Source organism: Struthio camelus, chromosome 1 (genome assembly GCF_040807025.1).
Source record: "Struthio camelus isolate bStrCam1 chromosome 1, bStrCam1.hap1, whole genome shotgun sequence".
Lineage (NCBI taxonomy): Eukaryota > Metazoa > Chordata > Aves > Struthioniformes > Struthionidae > Struthio > Struthio camelus.
The window spans coordinates 158,367,608-158,385,899 of NC_090942.1; the positions used below are offsets into that span (position 1 = coordinate 158,367,608).

Here is an 18,292-nt window from a genome sequence, read left to right on the forward strand (position 1 = left end):
AGTTTCCTTTTTTTTTTTTTCTTGGATTACTTGCATTTTGTTATGATGACGTAGTATAGCATGGCTAGTTTTTGCCACCATTTTCAGTTTTCATGGCAGATTTTCCTCCTAGAGAAGGCTAGAAAAAAGCAGCTATGTTGAATAGGTCTTTTTTATTTTTCTAGGGAAGTGAGACTTATGAGGTTGTGCTGTCTTTGCCCACCTCTCCTTTTCTCCTTCCCAGTAATGCTGCAATACAAGCCAGTTTCGTTGAAATTGGAAAGGATTGACGTCCCAGAGCAACTCAGGCTTCTATTAAATTCATGGAAGTAGACAACTAGATAGTGAAAAGATACTCAGATTAGTATTTGCACTGAGAGAAAGCAGACAGAACTTAACAGTTGTATTCCGATAAGTAGCAGTTGGCCACCTATAGTCCTCTAGATCCTCTAATCCCCTTTTATTCTGTTTAACTTTGTATTTTTCTTTTTTTTTTTTTTTTCCTTTACTATCTTCATGACACAGGAAGTTCCCTTGGAACTGATAAGTTAAATTCAGACTCAGATTTTTGAGAGATGTCTTTCTAAGTTCTCTGAATCAAGAATGTTATATCCAACATGCTCGTATCTCTTGAAACCCTCTGCAGTACTTAAAATACTCTGGAAGGGAGCGTTTGTCTACTTGTTAAGAATAATCTGTTCAGGAAGGGAGGGAAGGGCAGAGATATAAAAATACCTCTTTTTTTAAAGCTTCCTTACTTTTTTTTAATATCTGACAAACACTAACTTCAAGCTTATTTTTGTTATTACTGGGAAAATAACTTTCCCTTCCCAGAATTTGTCCATGTAGTATTGCACACTGGCATCTTAATTTGTTCATCTCCAAATGCCTCCAGCAACTCGTGTCAACATTCCTTTGGGGAAATGGTAGCAAAACTGTAGTCTGTCTTGCAGTCCACTCTTCAAAAATAATGTTCAATAACATTTGCTAAGTAATAATGTTATTTATTCCTTAGTAATTGCTTAAATTACTCCCCTTAAATTAGGGGGTCGGTCAACATTGTGTTGTGGTGGGTTTTTTTAATCTTAGCCTAACTTTCATTTGCTCATGTTTAGATTTCCTTCACCATCCTTTGAGACTAGCAAATTAAAAACAGATTTGAGAAAACTGAGCTATTCTCGTTCAAGAAGAATGTGTTGAAATTTCTACTTAAGTTTCCTGTTGCATTGTGTAATGTCTGTATGCTGCAAAAGTAAACTAGAACTACTGAAAGAGCATTGAATATTGGTTAGAAGGGACCTCAACATGGTATCTAGTTCAGCACCAGAAAGGGCTGACTATGTTTGCAAAATTTGTGAAATTACAATCTGTTCTTAAAAAGGGGGAAACAAAAACCTCTGAAGTTTCAGCAACCTTAACTAACCTTATACTCTGAAACTCTCCTTATGTCTTACTTAGAATATCCTTTGCTTTAGTTAATCTCGTTATTTCATCTACTGTCTGCACCAGACACACAGAAGAGTTTAGTCTCTTTGCAGGTGCTTTTTATGTATTTGAAACTAATACCTCTACCTTGGGGTTTCACTTCTTTTGACTGAATAACTCTAGTTTCTTCAGTATCTCTTTAAAAGTCTTAATTTTTAGACCAGTCTGTGTTGCTGCTCTGGTAGTCCAAGAAAGTGGTGATTTAGAATATTTTAGTATGGAATTAAATTACCCTCAGCTTCCCTAGTTAATGAATGTTCTGATTCCATAGTATCTCCACTTACCCTTCCAAATTTTATGTAATCCAGCTGCATCCATTTATAGAATTAGTCTTGCTATAACAGTCAATTTATAAAGATTTTTTAGGCTCTTTTTTTTAATAGCAATGAAGTTGCAGTATTCTAGGAAGCAAAGATGGACTTTGTTTTTTTCATGTGAGCTGGAGTGAGTAGTTTGTTCTGCATTTCATGTGAGTTTCAACAGTGGAGTCAGGTCTATTGATCTTCTAAATTCTTACTCTGTTAGATGGTCTGTTTCTGGATTTTTAAGTAACTTACTTGTCTAAACTACTGAAGCCAAGAAAAAAAGCTCACTTTTCTGACGAGTTCTGTCTGGAGAGGAGAAACAAACTTAGGAAAGATTTACTGGCATCTTTTGCTTCACAATCTAGTTTTGTCATTTCTAGCCCTCTTGTCTCTGTTTTTTTTTTACGCGCTTCCTTATGAAGTTATAGTGTTTGTATTTCTGAGCACAGACATATGATATGGTTGTGTAAGTGTTTTTGATATAGCACTCTTTCAAAATAAACCTCTACAGCTCTAAACATCCTACCTGATTTCATTCTTAATCTCTTAGATATACTGGAATATTAAAAATCCAGTGTTGTTTTTCCTCTTAGATGGAAAAGTCTTGGGTCAAATAAAAAAGCAAGTCTCAGTGTTTATGATGTCACACACTTTGAAATGAGAAACAAAGCAGAAAAAATGTATAAGCAAAGCATAATTAAATATAGCATATTTATCTATCTTTTTCTATATATGTATCTATTTTATTGTTAGGAAGAATAGTGATGTTGTTGTTACCGTAGAAACCAGAATGCCATGGACAATTGCCAAGTCATGTTAAGTTTGTTTGAGTATTTAATCTTTTACTCAAGATAAAGAAATAGATTGCAAAATAAACTGCAGAAGATGGTAAAAATCAAGGCTTAAGTTAGTCTGAAGTTTGTGTAAAGATCAGATACTTCAGACTATTTTAGAATAAAGCGTTTTGAGAAGTTTAAATAGGAAGATGATTTTTAAAGGCACATAGTATATTGATTTTATTTGAAAGTGTATTGTCTCCCAAATTTTGCTTAGAAGCCAGATGTATGTGCGAAAAGTTAAGTTAGTTATAAAACTAAGATTGATAACTAATTCCTTAATGGAAATTTGCTAAGTGTATGTTTTCTCTCATCACCAACAGATAGTTAGTCAGTAAGAGCAGCAGCAGCAGCCAGGCTAGATTGATGAATGAGTGTAATTCAGTGTCTTTGTATTGTACAGCTTGAGAAATGCCAGTGGCCTGACAGCAGCAGACCTTGCACATACCCAGGGCTTCCAAGAATGTGCCCAGTTTCTCTTGAACCTCCAGAATTGTCACCTGAATCGTTTCTATAGCAATGGCACCTTAAATGGGGTTCATCAGATTGCAGGTCCCAATCCATTCAGTGGTGGGACAAGTCGAAAGAGATCCTTTGAAGATACGGAGTCTGCTGGAGTAAAGAAGGCTAGAACTGAAGGTGAGACCCCAGAGGTAAAAGGGGAAGGGTGATACTGTTGCCGAGAAAGGAAAATAAACATTTTAAAGCAGTTAAGAGTGGATGTTGAGTATTATTGACAAACTTGCTTACATATTTAAATTGCATATTAATAAAACAAGTAAATGATTATGGTTATTCCATTCTTTGAAGAGTATACATGTGCCACAAGATCCTGTTTCTTGCTGTCATCATCTTGGGGTGTTCCCAGATCTGTAGTTCTAGAGAGTGTTGAAGTTACATGATGCCAAGGATAATTTCCTGAAGAGTAGGAGCTGGAACTGGCTTCTGCTCTTTCCTCGGTTTCTTTTTCAGGGTACCCAAATAATGTTACATTCATTCACAAAGATTCCTGGGTGTTCTAATGATAGTTTTCCACGTCATGATTAATTCACGCTTCAAAAACGGTTTGTTAGATGAGATGGGTAAAAGAAATTTGGCTCAAAAAGCTTTCTCAATCAAGAAGGGTTATGTCTGTGATGTTAACATACTTTAAATTTCCAGGATCATTACCACTCTTTAAGGAATTATAGGACCATGTCAGACTAAAATAAACCTTAAGAATTCCTATTCAGCCTTATGTGCTGAGGATATTGTTTCTTCCTTTCCTGGCAATAATGAGAGTGCAACCTCAAAGATACTTTTTGGTGGCTATGTAAAGACATCTTTTTCAGATCTTTAAACACCTCGAATAGTGTGAGAGAGAATACTGTTCTCTGCTCCCTCTCTCCCAGTAAACTCTTATTAAAAGGAATCCAGCGTTCTGTGCTCAGGCCTCTCATTGATCCTTATTCTAGCACCAGGAAAGGGACTTCATAGATCTTCATTGAAGACACTTTCTTCAGTCAAAGTTTCTATTATTCTAACAGGTCACTTGTTGGAAAGTGATTTTCAATGAGCTGAATAAAATGAGTGCTTTATTCCAGATACAAGAGTGGAAACAGAGTGAAGTGATGTTGGCAAATATGACCTGGACAACATAAATTACATCAATATTGACACTCAGTATTATTTTCTGTAGTACTTGTTATCCAGATGCCTGTGACTCCAGCTAACGTTTCGACTGTCCCAGCCTCATTGAAATCCATAGCTGATTATAAACAGGATTTGCCACCTTATGTAATTGGTCTAAACTGTAAATATCATCATGATGGAGAAGAGTTCCTATACAATTAAATGTAAGACTGCTTTTCAGGAGTAAAGTACTTAAGTAGCTGGATAGAATAAGAAACCTTATGCAGTCTACAGATGCCCGTAACAGAGCCAAGGAAAGGTGTCTTCAGTACATGCAATTCATAGTCGGATATTACTCGGACACACGGCTTGAAGTCAAAGATACACATGTTTTGTTTTGAGGAGCTATTCCTTCTGAGTTCCTGACCAGTAATCTCTTAGATTCAAAAAATGACTCCAAACTAGTTAATAGATACCATTTCCCCAAAATCTGTAGACAGGGCACAGAGCTAGCTATTTTTAGGATACATATTGCCATGAAATAGCCCCGGTATCTGTAACCTGTCAACATAAACAGTCACAGCAGTCAAAAGTTAGATGGAACCAACAAGTATAGACAGTATGTATAAGCGAATGAGGTTTCCTAAGCAATTCTGGAGTTATCAAAGGACAAGAGGTCTAACCAAAGTGGGTAATTTTTGCACTTTTTACCAGTAGGACTTTGAAGACCTTTGTAAACAAAGCTAAAGGCCGCCTTGTCTTTGCTCGAAGGTTTTTGCAGTTATTAAGAGGTTCTTTCAAACTGTTTTAAGCTAAAGTTTCTGATCTCTGTCTGTCCTCAAAAGACATCAGCATCAGTAATATCTATCACGTCCATGCAGAAAGTCTACTGGAGTGAGAGTAAATTCTATCGCTATTCTTAAGGCACTTTGTAAACAACAAATGTGAGTTTTGAGAAGTCATATTTGTCCTTACCTATCCTTTTTGGAAAACATGCCTTATTTTGTGATAATGTTCTCCTTTTTAAAATCACACTGATATATTGTCCTCTAACTTTAAAGACTAGCTAAACAGCAGATTCAGGAGATAAACATGGAGAGAGCATAGGCAACCAGTATTTGCTGGGAAGGGTAGGATTTTGATGGCCTTACCCCAAATCAGAACAATCACTGCTTTGAAAAAAACCACATATTGTGACTAGGCACAGTATAAGCCCCTTACAATTTGACTGGAAGCAGTAAGAGTTGGAGTAAGAGAAATATTTAAACTTTGCCTTTTGTCTTGGAATGGCTAAATGGAGGGGGGGAGGGTTATATACATGTAATTTTGTTTATGTGTACAGACATGTATCTGCTCTTAGATAGTGCATAGTATTAAAAAAATCTACCTCAAAATTATGTAATATCAATATAGGATACTGGGATACAAACTAGTTATTCTCTTCCAAAGTAATATAAAGCAACTCCAGAGGGTGAAGGTGAACTGAAGCACAATTAAAATCAGTAGCCGTTACTGTTGCAGGGCAACATGCAAAATGTGTACCAAATATTTTCTACGTTAGACTTGAAATGAAAGCATCAGCAGGATTTTCTGTCCATTTCTTGTGAAATCAAGTAGTCCAGGAATTTATCCTTGCTTTTGGGGCTGGTTAATGGAGGTTGGTGCACATGGTCACATATGACGACGATGCACACCAGGCAGACTCACTGCTACAGAATGGACTGATCACACAGGTGTGCGTGTAGCCATCCTAATGTTAATACCTAGTTCGTGGCCCTTGACACTATAGGCTTTTGCAGTGTCCTGTACATGGCACGCACAATACTAACTTGCTGTACACAACAGGTGACCATACCAGTAATCGCAGGCCCAACGTGGCCACTTTTAGGAGTTCTTTGTGGGGTGGGGATGGGGATGCGCTGCCCAGCTGTACCCTTGACTTCTTCAGCATGACATTGCACTTTCCTGCTCCTGTAGGCAGCTAGAAAAACTGTTTTTTCCTGTCCCAGCTGAGGGTAGTTTGAAAACTCCTGATAAGAGGGTTAAGGTCTCCTTTAAGCCCTGTGTAATCTCTTCGGCCTTTAAACACTTTAGCAATTGCTTAAGGTTCTTTAAAAACAAGTATCTTGTTTCTGTTATGCCTCAGGTAATGAGAGCTGTGTTGCAGTCTGCTAAAGTAGATCTTTATAGCATGATGCTAAGAGTATGTGCAGTGTGTAGAAAGGCGTGTCAACATCAGTGTGAGACAATGCAGGATCAGCTGGGGGAGTCCTGGAGGAGTGCCTTGGGTGGAAGGTACAAGAGCTAGTGAAGCCAAGTCCGCCTTGCTTATTAAAGCAGTTCCCACAGCAGCATAACTGCTCAACAGTTTTTGTCTGAGGAGAGATCTATCTAGAGAAGGTCCCTGAAGCAGTCTGGTACGAATGGAGTGTGCAGCATTGGGAACAGGAACCTGAAATGAAAGAGGGAGCAGTCTGGACTGTCAGAGCAGATGTTAGTTCTGAGGTAGAGACTGCTTTTGTTTATCAGATGTGGTAGCTGTAAAGCCTACATGTGGATAATTTAAATTACTCTTTATTCATTCTCACAGCACATCAGACTAATAATTGCTTGATACACAGGTGCAAAGTCTGATAGGTACATTGGTCATTTTTCTCCACCTTGGGAGATGAAAAATGAATGTGCAACTATTTATCTTATTCCCCCATTCAGAAGCTCAAATATACCCGTCAGAAGCTTTCAAAACTGAAAAATCTGTATTTCTCTGTGAAAAGCTTTTGTTATAATAACAGATGTACTTAACTTTTTTGTTTGGCTGGGTTTTCAAATGTGCATCAGTGACTAAACTTAAACTTTTTTTTTTAATCAGCTTATAGCTTTGATGGCTTAATACCAATGATGAATGGAGGAGTTGAGGATGATGCTGACAATATGCACGTTGATAAAGAGTTTGCTGTTGTATCAGGTGGGAGTGGACAGTTTCCTGTTAACTACAACAACATTCAAATGGTTGAAGACACCAAACAACAGGAGAGTAGTTCTGTTGGACCAAAAGAAATTGAAATATACACTGTTTCTGCAATGCAAACTCCTTGTCGTTGCAAGAATCAATATGCATTTTATTTTTAATTTAAATATAAAACCTAATCCTTTATTTTTGCACATTGTTGTCTAGAGTCTTGAAAACTATTGTACTGCTGTAACACCCGTTATTTGGGGTTTTAGTAGTTATCTAAAATTAGCTGTTTCATTCAACATATTGTAACAGTAAAAGAGAAGGGTTATTGGTAGTTCTCAGATAAATAGAAGTCCACTATGGCTGTTTCACTTTTAACCTGAGGCTTGTATTACGTTGTGCCTTGTTTTCAGTTGCTATGATATCAGGTTAAAGGAAGTTCAGGAATGATATAAATGATTGATTTCATTTCCATTAAATAGATTTAATTGCTAGTAGGAAGATTTAATAGGAAAACATATCCTAGTGCTTATAAAGCTTTGAAAATAATGTATGTTGCAACTAAACTATATTCAAATCAGTTCAACAAATGCTATAAAGAGTAGTCTAGACATACGCCTGTTCAAAATTTGCTCAGACACAACAATATACGTGCAGGATCCTGCTATGAGCAACTTCTGATTTTGTTTTATGCAAATAAAAGACTGGATATTGCAGGTCTTAAAACTGATGTTTGGAACTAAAGTACCTTGAAAAGCAGTGTTTGAATTTTGTACTGACCTTCATGAAACAGTCATAATGTTAGTAGTATTAGTGAATATTAATGCTTTAAGTTTTTTAAGGGCTGCTCAATCAAGATGCTTTTGGTAACCCCAGGGTGTGTATAGAGTTTTGATGAAAACTGTCTTGAATCAGCTTCTCCATGCCCTTGGTAGGTAAAGGCACGGAGTTACTATGATAGTGCATTATTACATTTTGAAATGAATTTATTACTTTAATTTGTTCTGTGATAAAAATGTTTATGCTTTGTACCATAGATCAGTTTCTCCAAAGGGAATGATAATGGACAGGTATTTTATTATATTAGGGATAAATATATATAACATATATATATATATGTATATAGTCAGAACTTTAAAAGTAGATTATGATATTTTCCAGTGATAATTACTAAGTGTTTATGGAAAAAATGATTGTCTTTCATAAATATATTCTATTACTATAGGTGCTAATTTTAAACAAATAATAACATTCTGTAATTATCACTAGAGCTATTCATTACCTACTTTTGCATATGAACTAACTAGTGCCGTTTTTATTAAATTTGGTTTGACAAAGCCAGCCTAATAAGAACTTATTTTTAAACAGTTAAAATTTTGCACTTTTCAGTTAATAAACAGTATATGAAATTCGTTTTGTACACTTTCATCACTGAGATTGTAGGGTTGATGTCTTGATGGGTTTGGGGGTTTTCCCACGTTCAATGAGAATCTGTGGTTAGTGAGTTGAATTGATGTGGTTACTTTAATGTAGGGATAAAACAGGAAACTCCAGTTAGTACATCCAAAGAGTTCCAAAACTGATACTTTTTTTGGCGTTGCATCTTACTGTATGTGAGTATCAGTATCATAATCCGTATCTCAAATTATATCCATGCAGAGGACGAATAGAAAACCAGAACTTTTGATTCTTCTGTGTCAAACAGTGGTACTCCTCATGTGTCACTTAAACAGGAACCCAGTGTTTTATAAATGTGGCACATTACCAACAGACTTACTCACTGGCTTGAATTGGAAATAAAACAGTAAATATAATCCTGTTTTGCACATAGGTTTATACTTTTATGTATACGTAAACATATGTGCATATATCCAGGGATAATAACAGAATGTAAATTCTTTAACTGTCACCATATAGGTCTGTAGTTTCTAGGTTTGCCTTACTAATCTTTACCAACATAGATTAAATTTTAGATGTCCTTTAGCAGTAGGTATTTTTAAGGCAGAATATATCATCTATTTTTTGTGCTAGTACTTTGGGCACCACTGCAAAAACATACCTTTCAGACATACTGATGAAATCTTCTTATGGAAATAAAAATATTGTAATAATTACTAAATTCAAAAGAGAAATTGCTTTAAAACAGTTGTCAGTGTTTCTCGCATGCACATTTTTAGCATTTTGTTGCCTGCTACTAATCTTTTTTAGTCTTCTGTGCACTCTGCTGTTGCTATTGTATATGGCATTTTGCATGTGGATTGTACAGATGTTATTATAACCTTATCATTAAATATAAACCTGTTTTTCTGCTTAATATCTTGTCTAGCAGACTGCTAGATAAATTGGAAACTTTCTGAATAAAGGAACTTTGAAACGTATTTTATATTAGCACGCCAATATAAACATTTGTTTATTCGGCCTGTTTCAGTGTATACTGTACCCTGAGAGTTACCACAAGAAAGGAAAAAAGAGCCACAATTTACTTATGACTGACATAAAAAACAACCTTTCATCCTTCTCACAGATACTAAGTTCCTCTGTGTGTATAATCTTTCATCCCAAGTGGGCATTACAGTTAAGATGGAAAGAAGTCTTTTATTCCACTTTTCAAAACACCTAGAATGTTGTCTGCCACCCTACACTTATTTCATGCAGTTAAATAAAATACTTTCTGAAAAGTTACATTGTGTTTGGAAAGATTAATACAGGTATATTTACACATTGAACATAGATAGATAGTTACATTTTCAACATTAGAATCTATGCTTCACGCTTACTGGTCAGATTTCATTACTTTGAACTACCTGTGTTGTTATAAATAAGGAAAGGGTAGATTTATTTTCAAAGCTGTGTATGGAAGCATTTTTAAAATGAGTGTAGTGGAGACGTTTTGATGGATTTCGATTGATTCTTAATTTTTGGTGACAGGTGTATTTCTTAATGCAGATATGAATAGCAGTAGCTCCATATTGAATGCACTGACAAATGGATGTGCCATCAATGGACATTTGGACTTCACCGCCGCACAGCAGCTCAGTGGAATGGATACCAGGCATGAAGAATGTTTAACATTAACGCCTAATGGAATAATTCCTGGAGTAACCTCTCCCAGTAGGCATCGAATTCATACCAGTAATGGCACTGAGGAACCAGAAAAAGCCATGAATAGTTCCACTGATATGTGTGGATCTCTGCATCTGAATGGAAGCCCGAGTAGCTGTGTATCTAACCGACCCTCGTGGGTGGAAGACCTTGGAGACACTTTGCACTATGGACACTACCATGGTTTTGGGGATACTGCTGAGAGCATCCCTGAACTTAGTAGTGTTGTTGAGCATTCCAATTCTGTTAACGTTGAACAGAAATACGATAATACTGTCTTAGGCACAATGTATTTGTATCACGGTTCCTAGATCAATGACCTTTATGTCAAATACATATTGAAATTGCTACCAAATGAATCTGGGGGGACAAAATCCCCACATAGCATTAAATTTGAAGATTGCAACTTACTGCTATTTTTACACTTCGTTTATATAAAAAGTAAACCTTTAATTTGACAGCCTTATACAATAGTTGTAGTTTGTTGCATGTGTGGGGCTTATTTAGTGATAAAATAGGTGCTGTTATGATGGAATGTTTATTATTTTCATTTTTTTATTATGGAATGTTCTGGTTTTGTATTTTTTTATTTCTAAGCTTGTGAACACTATCCCTTTTTAGAACTGTTTTCCCTTTTATTAAAACCATTAACAATTTTGTGAAGAAAATGAGTTGTATGTTACATATGTGCATTACTTTGAAGTAAAGATTTTCCTTTTTCATATCTTCTGCTGAAGCTATGGTAGCAATATCAATGCCAGCTATCACTATGCAAGGTTTGAAAAGTGGCAATCTTCTGGAGCTTCTCTGACTTTCTAATTTGTGCATTTGTTCAGTATAGTTAGATGATCACCCTTTAAGTTTTTTTTGAACAAGTTGTTTAAAAATGCAAAGACAAAATTTGGAAAAGTTAATGTTTCACTTTCTGTAGCGTAGAAGTGCTTCTTGTTGTTGCTGGGCTCTTTGCGTTATCGAGTGGGAAAGTGGGTTGCCTTGTTCAGGTGCAATTGGGTGTGCCTCAGGTTAGTTCTGAATTTGTGGCATTTTTATTTTGTTTCTCTTCTTTATACGTACGCTTGATATTTTACCATAGCTCACAGACTGGAGGCATGTTCGCACTGTTCTGCTTTGTATGCAGTTTAAAATTACTGTTACTTGTTATAGAATTTGCCAAGTCAAAATATTTGAGTTTGACTGTCTTAGATATACATTTATTGTCCTTTTTTTTAAACATATGCTTTGAAAATGTAATGCTGTGTACTCTTTGGGCTATGCTCACGGAAAATACATTGTATTTAAAGCTTAATACACAAATCAAACTTCATGTAAGTGCACTATATGAGCACTAATGTAAGCTACTGCTTTGTGATATGATAAATGAAGAGTGGGGAAGAAAATGGTAAATGAGATAAGCCCTCTGAAATGTGTTGATTTTTTGTTCTTGTTTTGTTTTAAAAGGGACCTTTACAAATTGGATTTAAAAAAAATAAAGAACCATATTACATTGTATCTGAATATTTTGTTTAGACATGATACTTTCACTGGCAATTTGAACGAGTCTTTAATAGTTTTGAATTGACATTTCTACTTACTCTTTCTCAGTATTTTTTTATCAGTATGTGGAAGAAAATGTGAACAGTCCAACAAGTTGTCTTTGATTGAATCATAGAAACACATACTGGATGTTCTATGTGTAAAGGCTGTATCAGCCTTGAACTCCAAAGCTAGTTTAAAATTTTTGGCTGCCTGATTTCCTTTGAAGTTAAACTTTTTTGGAACATTTTAAGGCAAAATCCTACAGACTACAGAAAAGTCAATATTTTAAATAGACTTTACAATATATGTGGTACACCATCTATATATAAGATTACTGGAATTTATTCAAATTGAGAGGAACATTGCAACTGAGCTGCATGGATTGACCAGTGATTTTGCAAACTGTTGGCCAGTCCAGAGAAACTCCTCAGTACCTTTTGGGGACAGAGAAGATAATTGATGAGAGTTGAATTTCACCTGAAGCATGCTGTTTGTAGCATGCTTATATCCAGCTGCCTGCACTCAAAACAACTGCACCCATGCCGTGTTCTTAGAAGTTTTAATTTCTTGATGTAGTGCCCAGAGGTGCATGTGCCATTGCTATCATACTAAAACAAGGGAGTAACTTAAATTTTTTGTAGCACTGAATTTTTTCCATTGTATTCCGCAGAGCTTGCTGCAAAAGCTTTTTTAAAAGCACCGTGTAGTTACAAGAAGCAGTTGCATCTTATAAAACAGTTCCCAGAAGATTTTCTTCTTTGGCTGACAGCTCAGTTTGCATGTTTTTCAGATGCTACAATTTTAGGTACATATTTCTAGCCTGACAAGATTTATATTCTGTTTGTAAGGCAGGATTTTTAAAAAATGTGTCATTCAGTGTTCATTCACTTGCTTTTCACATCCCTTCACCTAAAAATATCCTGGAAGACACTGTATTTCAAATTCAAAGAGAAAACTTACTGCCTTATTTTCAACAGCACTTCTACTTGTGAGTGGATTGGTGTGTGTGTTCAGTTACAGAATCACAGAATCACACAATGGTTTAGGTTGGAAGGGACCTCTGGAGATCATCTAGTCCAACCTCCCTGCTCAGGCAGGGTCCTCTAGAGCACATTGCCCAGGATCACATCCAAACGGGTTTTGAATATCTCCAGCGACAGAGACTCCACTACCTCTCTGGGCAACCTGTGCCAATGCTCTGTCACCCTCACAGTCAAGAAGTTTCTCCTCAGGTTTAGATGGAACTTCCTGTGTTTCAGTTTGTGCCCATTGCCTCTTGTCCTGTAGCAGGGCACCACAGAGAGAGATTGGCCTCATCCTCTTGACACTCCCCCTTCAGATACTTGTACACGTTGATGAGATCACCTCTCAGTCTTCTCTTCTCCAGGCTGAACAGGCCCAGCTCTCTCAGCCTTTCCTCATAGGAGAGATGCTCCAGTCCTCTCATCATCTTGGTAGCCCTCCGCTGGACTCTCTCCAGTAGTGCCATGTCTTTCCAGCAGGTCAACCCGCAGCCTGTCCTGCTGCATGGGGTTATTCCTCTCCAGGTGCAGGACCCTGCACTTGCCTTTGTGGAACTTCAGGAGGTTCCTCTCTGCCCAGCTCTCCAGCCTGTCCAGGTCCCTCTGAATGGTACAGCCTTCTGCTGTGTCAGCCACTCCCCCCAGTTTAGGATCATCAGCAAACTTGCTGAGGGTGCACTCTGTCCCTTCCTCCAGGTCATCGATGAATACATTGAACAAGGCTGGACCCAGGACTGACCCCTGGGGGACACCACTAGCTACAGGCCTCCAACTTGACTCTGCGCCATTCACCACAACCCTCTGAGCTCTGCCATCCAGCCAGTTCTCAATCCACCTCACCGTCCACTCATCCAACCCACACTTCCTGAGCTTACCTATGAGGATGTGATGGGAGACAGTCAAAAGCCTTGCTGAAGTCCAGGGAGACAACATCCACTGCTCTGCCCTCATCTCCCCAGCCAGTCATTCCATCCTAGAAGGCTATCAGATTGGTCAAGCATGATTTCCCTTATTGGTCAAGCATGATTTCCCTTTGGTGAATCCATGCTGACTCCTCCTGATCCCCTTCCTGTCCTCCAGATGCTTAGTGAGGACCTCCAGGAGGAGCTGTTCCATCACCTTTCCAGGGGAGGGAGATAAGACTAGCTGACCTGTAGTTTCCTGGCTCCTCCTCCTTGCCCTTGTTGAAGACTGGGGTGACATTGGCTTTCTTCCAGTCCTCAGGCACCTCTCCTGTTCTCCAGGACCTTTCCAAGATGATGGAGAGTGGCCTAGCGATGACATCCGCCAGCTCCCTCAGCACTCGTGGATGTATCCCATCGGGGCCCATGGATTTATGGATGTCAAGTTTGGACAAAAGTTCTCTAACCTGATCCTCCTCCACCAAGGGAGAGTCTTCCTTTCTCCAGCCTTCCTCTCTTGTCCCCACGGTCTGGAATTCCTCAGGACCGGCCTGAGCAGTAAAGACTGAAGCAAAGGCAGCATTCAATAACTCTGCCTCCTCTGCATCCTTTGTTACCAGGGCACCCGCCCCATTCAGCAGCGGGCCCACGTTTTCCCTAGTCTTCCTTTTGCTCTTGAGGTATTTGAAGAAGCCCTTCTTGTTGTCCTTGACATCCCTTGCCAGATTTAACTCCAAATGGGCCTTAGCCTTCCTTGTCACATCCCTTCACACTGTGACAATGTCCCTATATTCCTCCCAAGTGGCATGTCCCCTTTTCCACATTCTGTAGGCTTCCTTCTTCTACTGGAGTTTTGCCAGGAGTTCCTTGCTCCTCCATGCAGGTCTCCTGCCCGCTTTGCTGGACTTCTTCCTCAGAGGGATGCACCCATCTTGAGCCTGGAGGAGGTGATGCTTGAATATTAACCAGCTTTCTTGGACCCCTCTTCCTTCTAGGGCCCTACCCCATGAGATTCCCCTAAGCAGGTCCCTGAAGAGGCCAAAGTTAGCTCTCCTGAAGTCCAGCGTTGCAATCCTACTCATTGCCCTGCTCCCTCCTCGGAGGATCCTGAACTCCACCATCTCATGGTCACTGCAGCCAAGGCTGCCCCCAACCTTCACCTCTCCAACTAGACCTTCTTTGTTTGTTAGTACAAGGTCTAGCAATGCACCTCTCCTCGTTGGCGTCTCCACCACCTGGGTCAAGAAATTATCATCAATGCTTTGCATTTGACTGTTTGTGCCTAGCTGTGCTGTCTTCCCAGCAGGTGTCAGGGTGGTTGAAGTCTCCCAGGAGAACCAGGGCCTGTGATTGTGAGGCTACTTCCAGCTGTCAGTAGAAGGCCTCATCGATGACTTCCTCCTGGTCAGGTGGCCTGTAGTAGACCCCCACAGCAGTGTCACCCATGTTACCCTGCCCTTTAATCCTTACCCAGAGGCTCTCAACTTGTTCTTCATCCACCCCGAGGCAGAGCTCCACACATTCTAGTTGCTCCCTCACATAAAGGGCAACTCCACCACCTCGCCTTCCTGGCCTGTCTTTCCTGAAAAGCACGTAGCCATCCATGACAGCATCCCAGTCATGTGAGCTATCCCACCATGTCTCTGTCACTGCAACGAGATCATGGCCCTGCGACCGCACACAGATCTCTAACTCTTCCTGCTTATTCCCCATGCTGCGTGCATTGGTATACGGGCATTTCAGAGAGGCAATCAAGCATGCAAGCTTCCCAGGAGAGGTGCAAGAGGATCCTCCATAGCCATGTTCCATGCTGTCGCCCCTGGCTGCTAGCACCCGCTGGAGGCATCCTGACTTGAGCGGTGTTTTACTGAGTACCATGTCACTATACCACTCCCCTTCCCCCATCTTGCCTAGTTTAAAGCCCTCCTTACCAGGCTGGCCAGTCTGTTGGCAAAGACACGCGTGCCCCGCTTGGTAAGGTGGATCCCATCGCTTTCCATCAGCTGTTGATCTTCAAACAGGGTCCCATGGTCATAGAAACCAAAGCCCTGCTGCCAACACCAGCGGCGCAGCCAGTTGTTCACTTGGAAAACTCGTCCAGTCCTCCTCCTGTCCTTTCCCCTCACAGGCAAGATTGAGGAGAAAACGACCTGGGCTCCCAGACCCTTCACCACCATTCCCAGAGCTCTGAAGTCCTGTTGGATGGTTTCCAGTTTGCCTTTCGTGTCGTTAGTGCCCACATGGAAGAGCAGCAGAGGGTAGTAGTCCGATGCATGGCCAAGCCTTGGCAGTCTCTCCATGACATCTCTTATTCGAGCCCCTGGCAGGCAGCAAACCTCTCAAAGTTACAGGCTAACGGACAGATTTCAAGGCGTATATCCATTGTCAGGCCTAATGGAAGCTAAGTTTTACATTCTAATTAAAATTAGACCAGTGAAGCAAATATGAGTGTTACGTGGGTTGGCTAGATAGCTTGCTTTACAGGTAATGCTGCAAAAGATAAACTTCGTGATAGAGTACCTCAGCCAAGAGCTGAGATGTGTAATTTTTTTTATACCTCACATAGCTGTTTTATAAGAATTCTGAGACAAACTGCCTTTTTACAAGTGCTTTTTGAGACAATACCCGTACTTAGAGCAGAGGTCATCTAAAATTCCACCATGACTCTTCCGTAATATATGAAATGTGGAGTCAGCAGAATCACAGACTAGTTGGGGTTGGAAGGGACCTCAGGAAATCGTCTAGTCCAATCCCAGTGCCCAGGCGGGGTCATCTAGATGAGGCTGTCCAAGACCGTGTCCAGTCAGCTTTTGGATGTCTCCAAGGATGGAGACTCCACAACCTCTCTGGACAACCTGTTCCAGTGTGTTCAGTTACCCTTACAATAAATAACTCTTTTTCTTAGGTGTATATGAACTTTCCTGCATTTCAGTTTGTCTTCTAATTTCAAATACATGCGAGCAATAAAATTGTAAGAGTATTGACACTAGGAGATTCAGTTATACTTCTGGTGGGTAAAGTGTTATTAGATTAATAACCTACCTTGCTAAGTGCGGAATGAGTTCTACCACATGTAGTAGTAACTTTCTGCATGTAACTACTAATGACCTAGGAGCGTTTTTTAAAAAATCTAACTATTAAAATACTGAGAACATGTCTATTTCTGTTCTGTTAGACCAGCTGATAAAGTTTCAATAAAAAGAGAAAAGGTAAGGTTTACAAGATCTCCTCAGGGCTACATTATGAATTTTCAGATTCTGTTAATAAATAGTGCTGAGCTATTTTAATTATGCTGTGCTTTGCAAATGCTGAAAAGATCTAAGATTTTTAAACATTTGGAGTTAGTTTCTCATAAGTATTTAGCAAGGGCAATGATACTGTTAGACTGTTAGCAGTCAGACTTTTTCTCTAAGAGGTCAACAATTTTTAAGGTTTTTATCAGCTGAGCATTGCTTCAGCTGATGCTTTGTCTTAGCATACTTTGGTCCTGGGAACAGTTCTACAAAACTAATGTATACTTTTCAGTCCCCTAGATTTAACCCAATTGCACCCATCATGTATCTCGTGTGGAATACACTATCTAGTTATTCTCACAGTCCTCCTGGTTGTCTTTTTTCTTGAGATCCAATTGTGCGTGACATTTCAGTTGATTTCTCCCTGGTTTATTTACATGTTTTTGCTCTAATTCCCACAAAATGTATCTTCTCTCCTTTTTCCTTTCTAAAACTAGCTGCAAATTTATCAGAAATATAAATAAATAGAGCTTGAGGCAGTCATTTGATAGAGCAAATTTCTGGCCAAGTGCTTTAAGTCTGGCTACATTGGAAGAGAGTAACAGCAGTTCTTCGAGGCAAGTGTTAGACAGCTTTATATGCTGTTACTGTTGTTAATAGCTTTAGACTTGAGCCCCACATTCCAAATAAAATATTAGTCTAGGCTTTTAGCAGTTGTGAAAGAATGATATAATTTGAAATCTAATGTACAACATGCCGCTAGGCTTAGCGATCCACAGCAAATGCTTTCAAACACCGTAAACTTTTCTAAATACGGATTTTTCACCTGATCCTTATTCAAATTTATATTCCATAAGCTAGAAAAAGATTCTCTGTAACTCTGTTTTACTAAACTTCTTAGCAAACTATCCTCTTTCTGCACTCTGAAGATGTACCCCAGCTTAATATTTACAGTCAAGTTATAAATCACAAAGGCTCTTCTGCCATTTGTTTTACAAATCTAACATATTCAAAAGAGCTACTTTACAAAAGCCAAAGCAAGTCCTGAGCACAAAACAAATGCAGAATTAAAAAGGAATCCTTTTTTTCTGTTTGGTACCTATGTGTATGCTACCGCCAATCTACAGTGCAAGTTTTTACTGCTAACGCATGCTTTCTGAAGTACGGCCTTGCATACTTCTCCACTTATTTTGAGTCCAACCAATTTCTTCCAGTCAGTGAAAAAAAAAACCCTTATCAGCACTCTTTCGCCTCTGCAATACCTCTGCACGCCCTGCCATTCTGCACCAGCGCAGATGGTGCCCCAAGTCCTGTAAGTCTGTTGA

At 39.1% G+C, this 18,292-nt stretch overlaps 1 protein-coding gene across 1 annotated transcript in view; it reads left to right on the top strand.

Moving 5' to 3' along the window:
• The window catches only part of ANKRD10 (ankyrin repeat domain 10), a 37,644-nt gene extending 25,855 nt beyond the window's left edge, over positions 1–11,789 (top strand). Inside the window, 3 exon segments of the mRNA XM_068927328.1 lie at positions 3,009–3,244; positions 7,086–7,181; positions 10,101–11,789. Coding sequence (XP_068783429.1) covers positions 3,009–3,244; positions 7,086–7,181; positions 10,101–10,585 — 817 coding nt within the window. The 3' untranslated portion in view covers positions 10,586–11,789.
• The last annotated feature ends 6,503 nt before the right edge of the window (positions 11,790–18,292 follow it).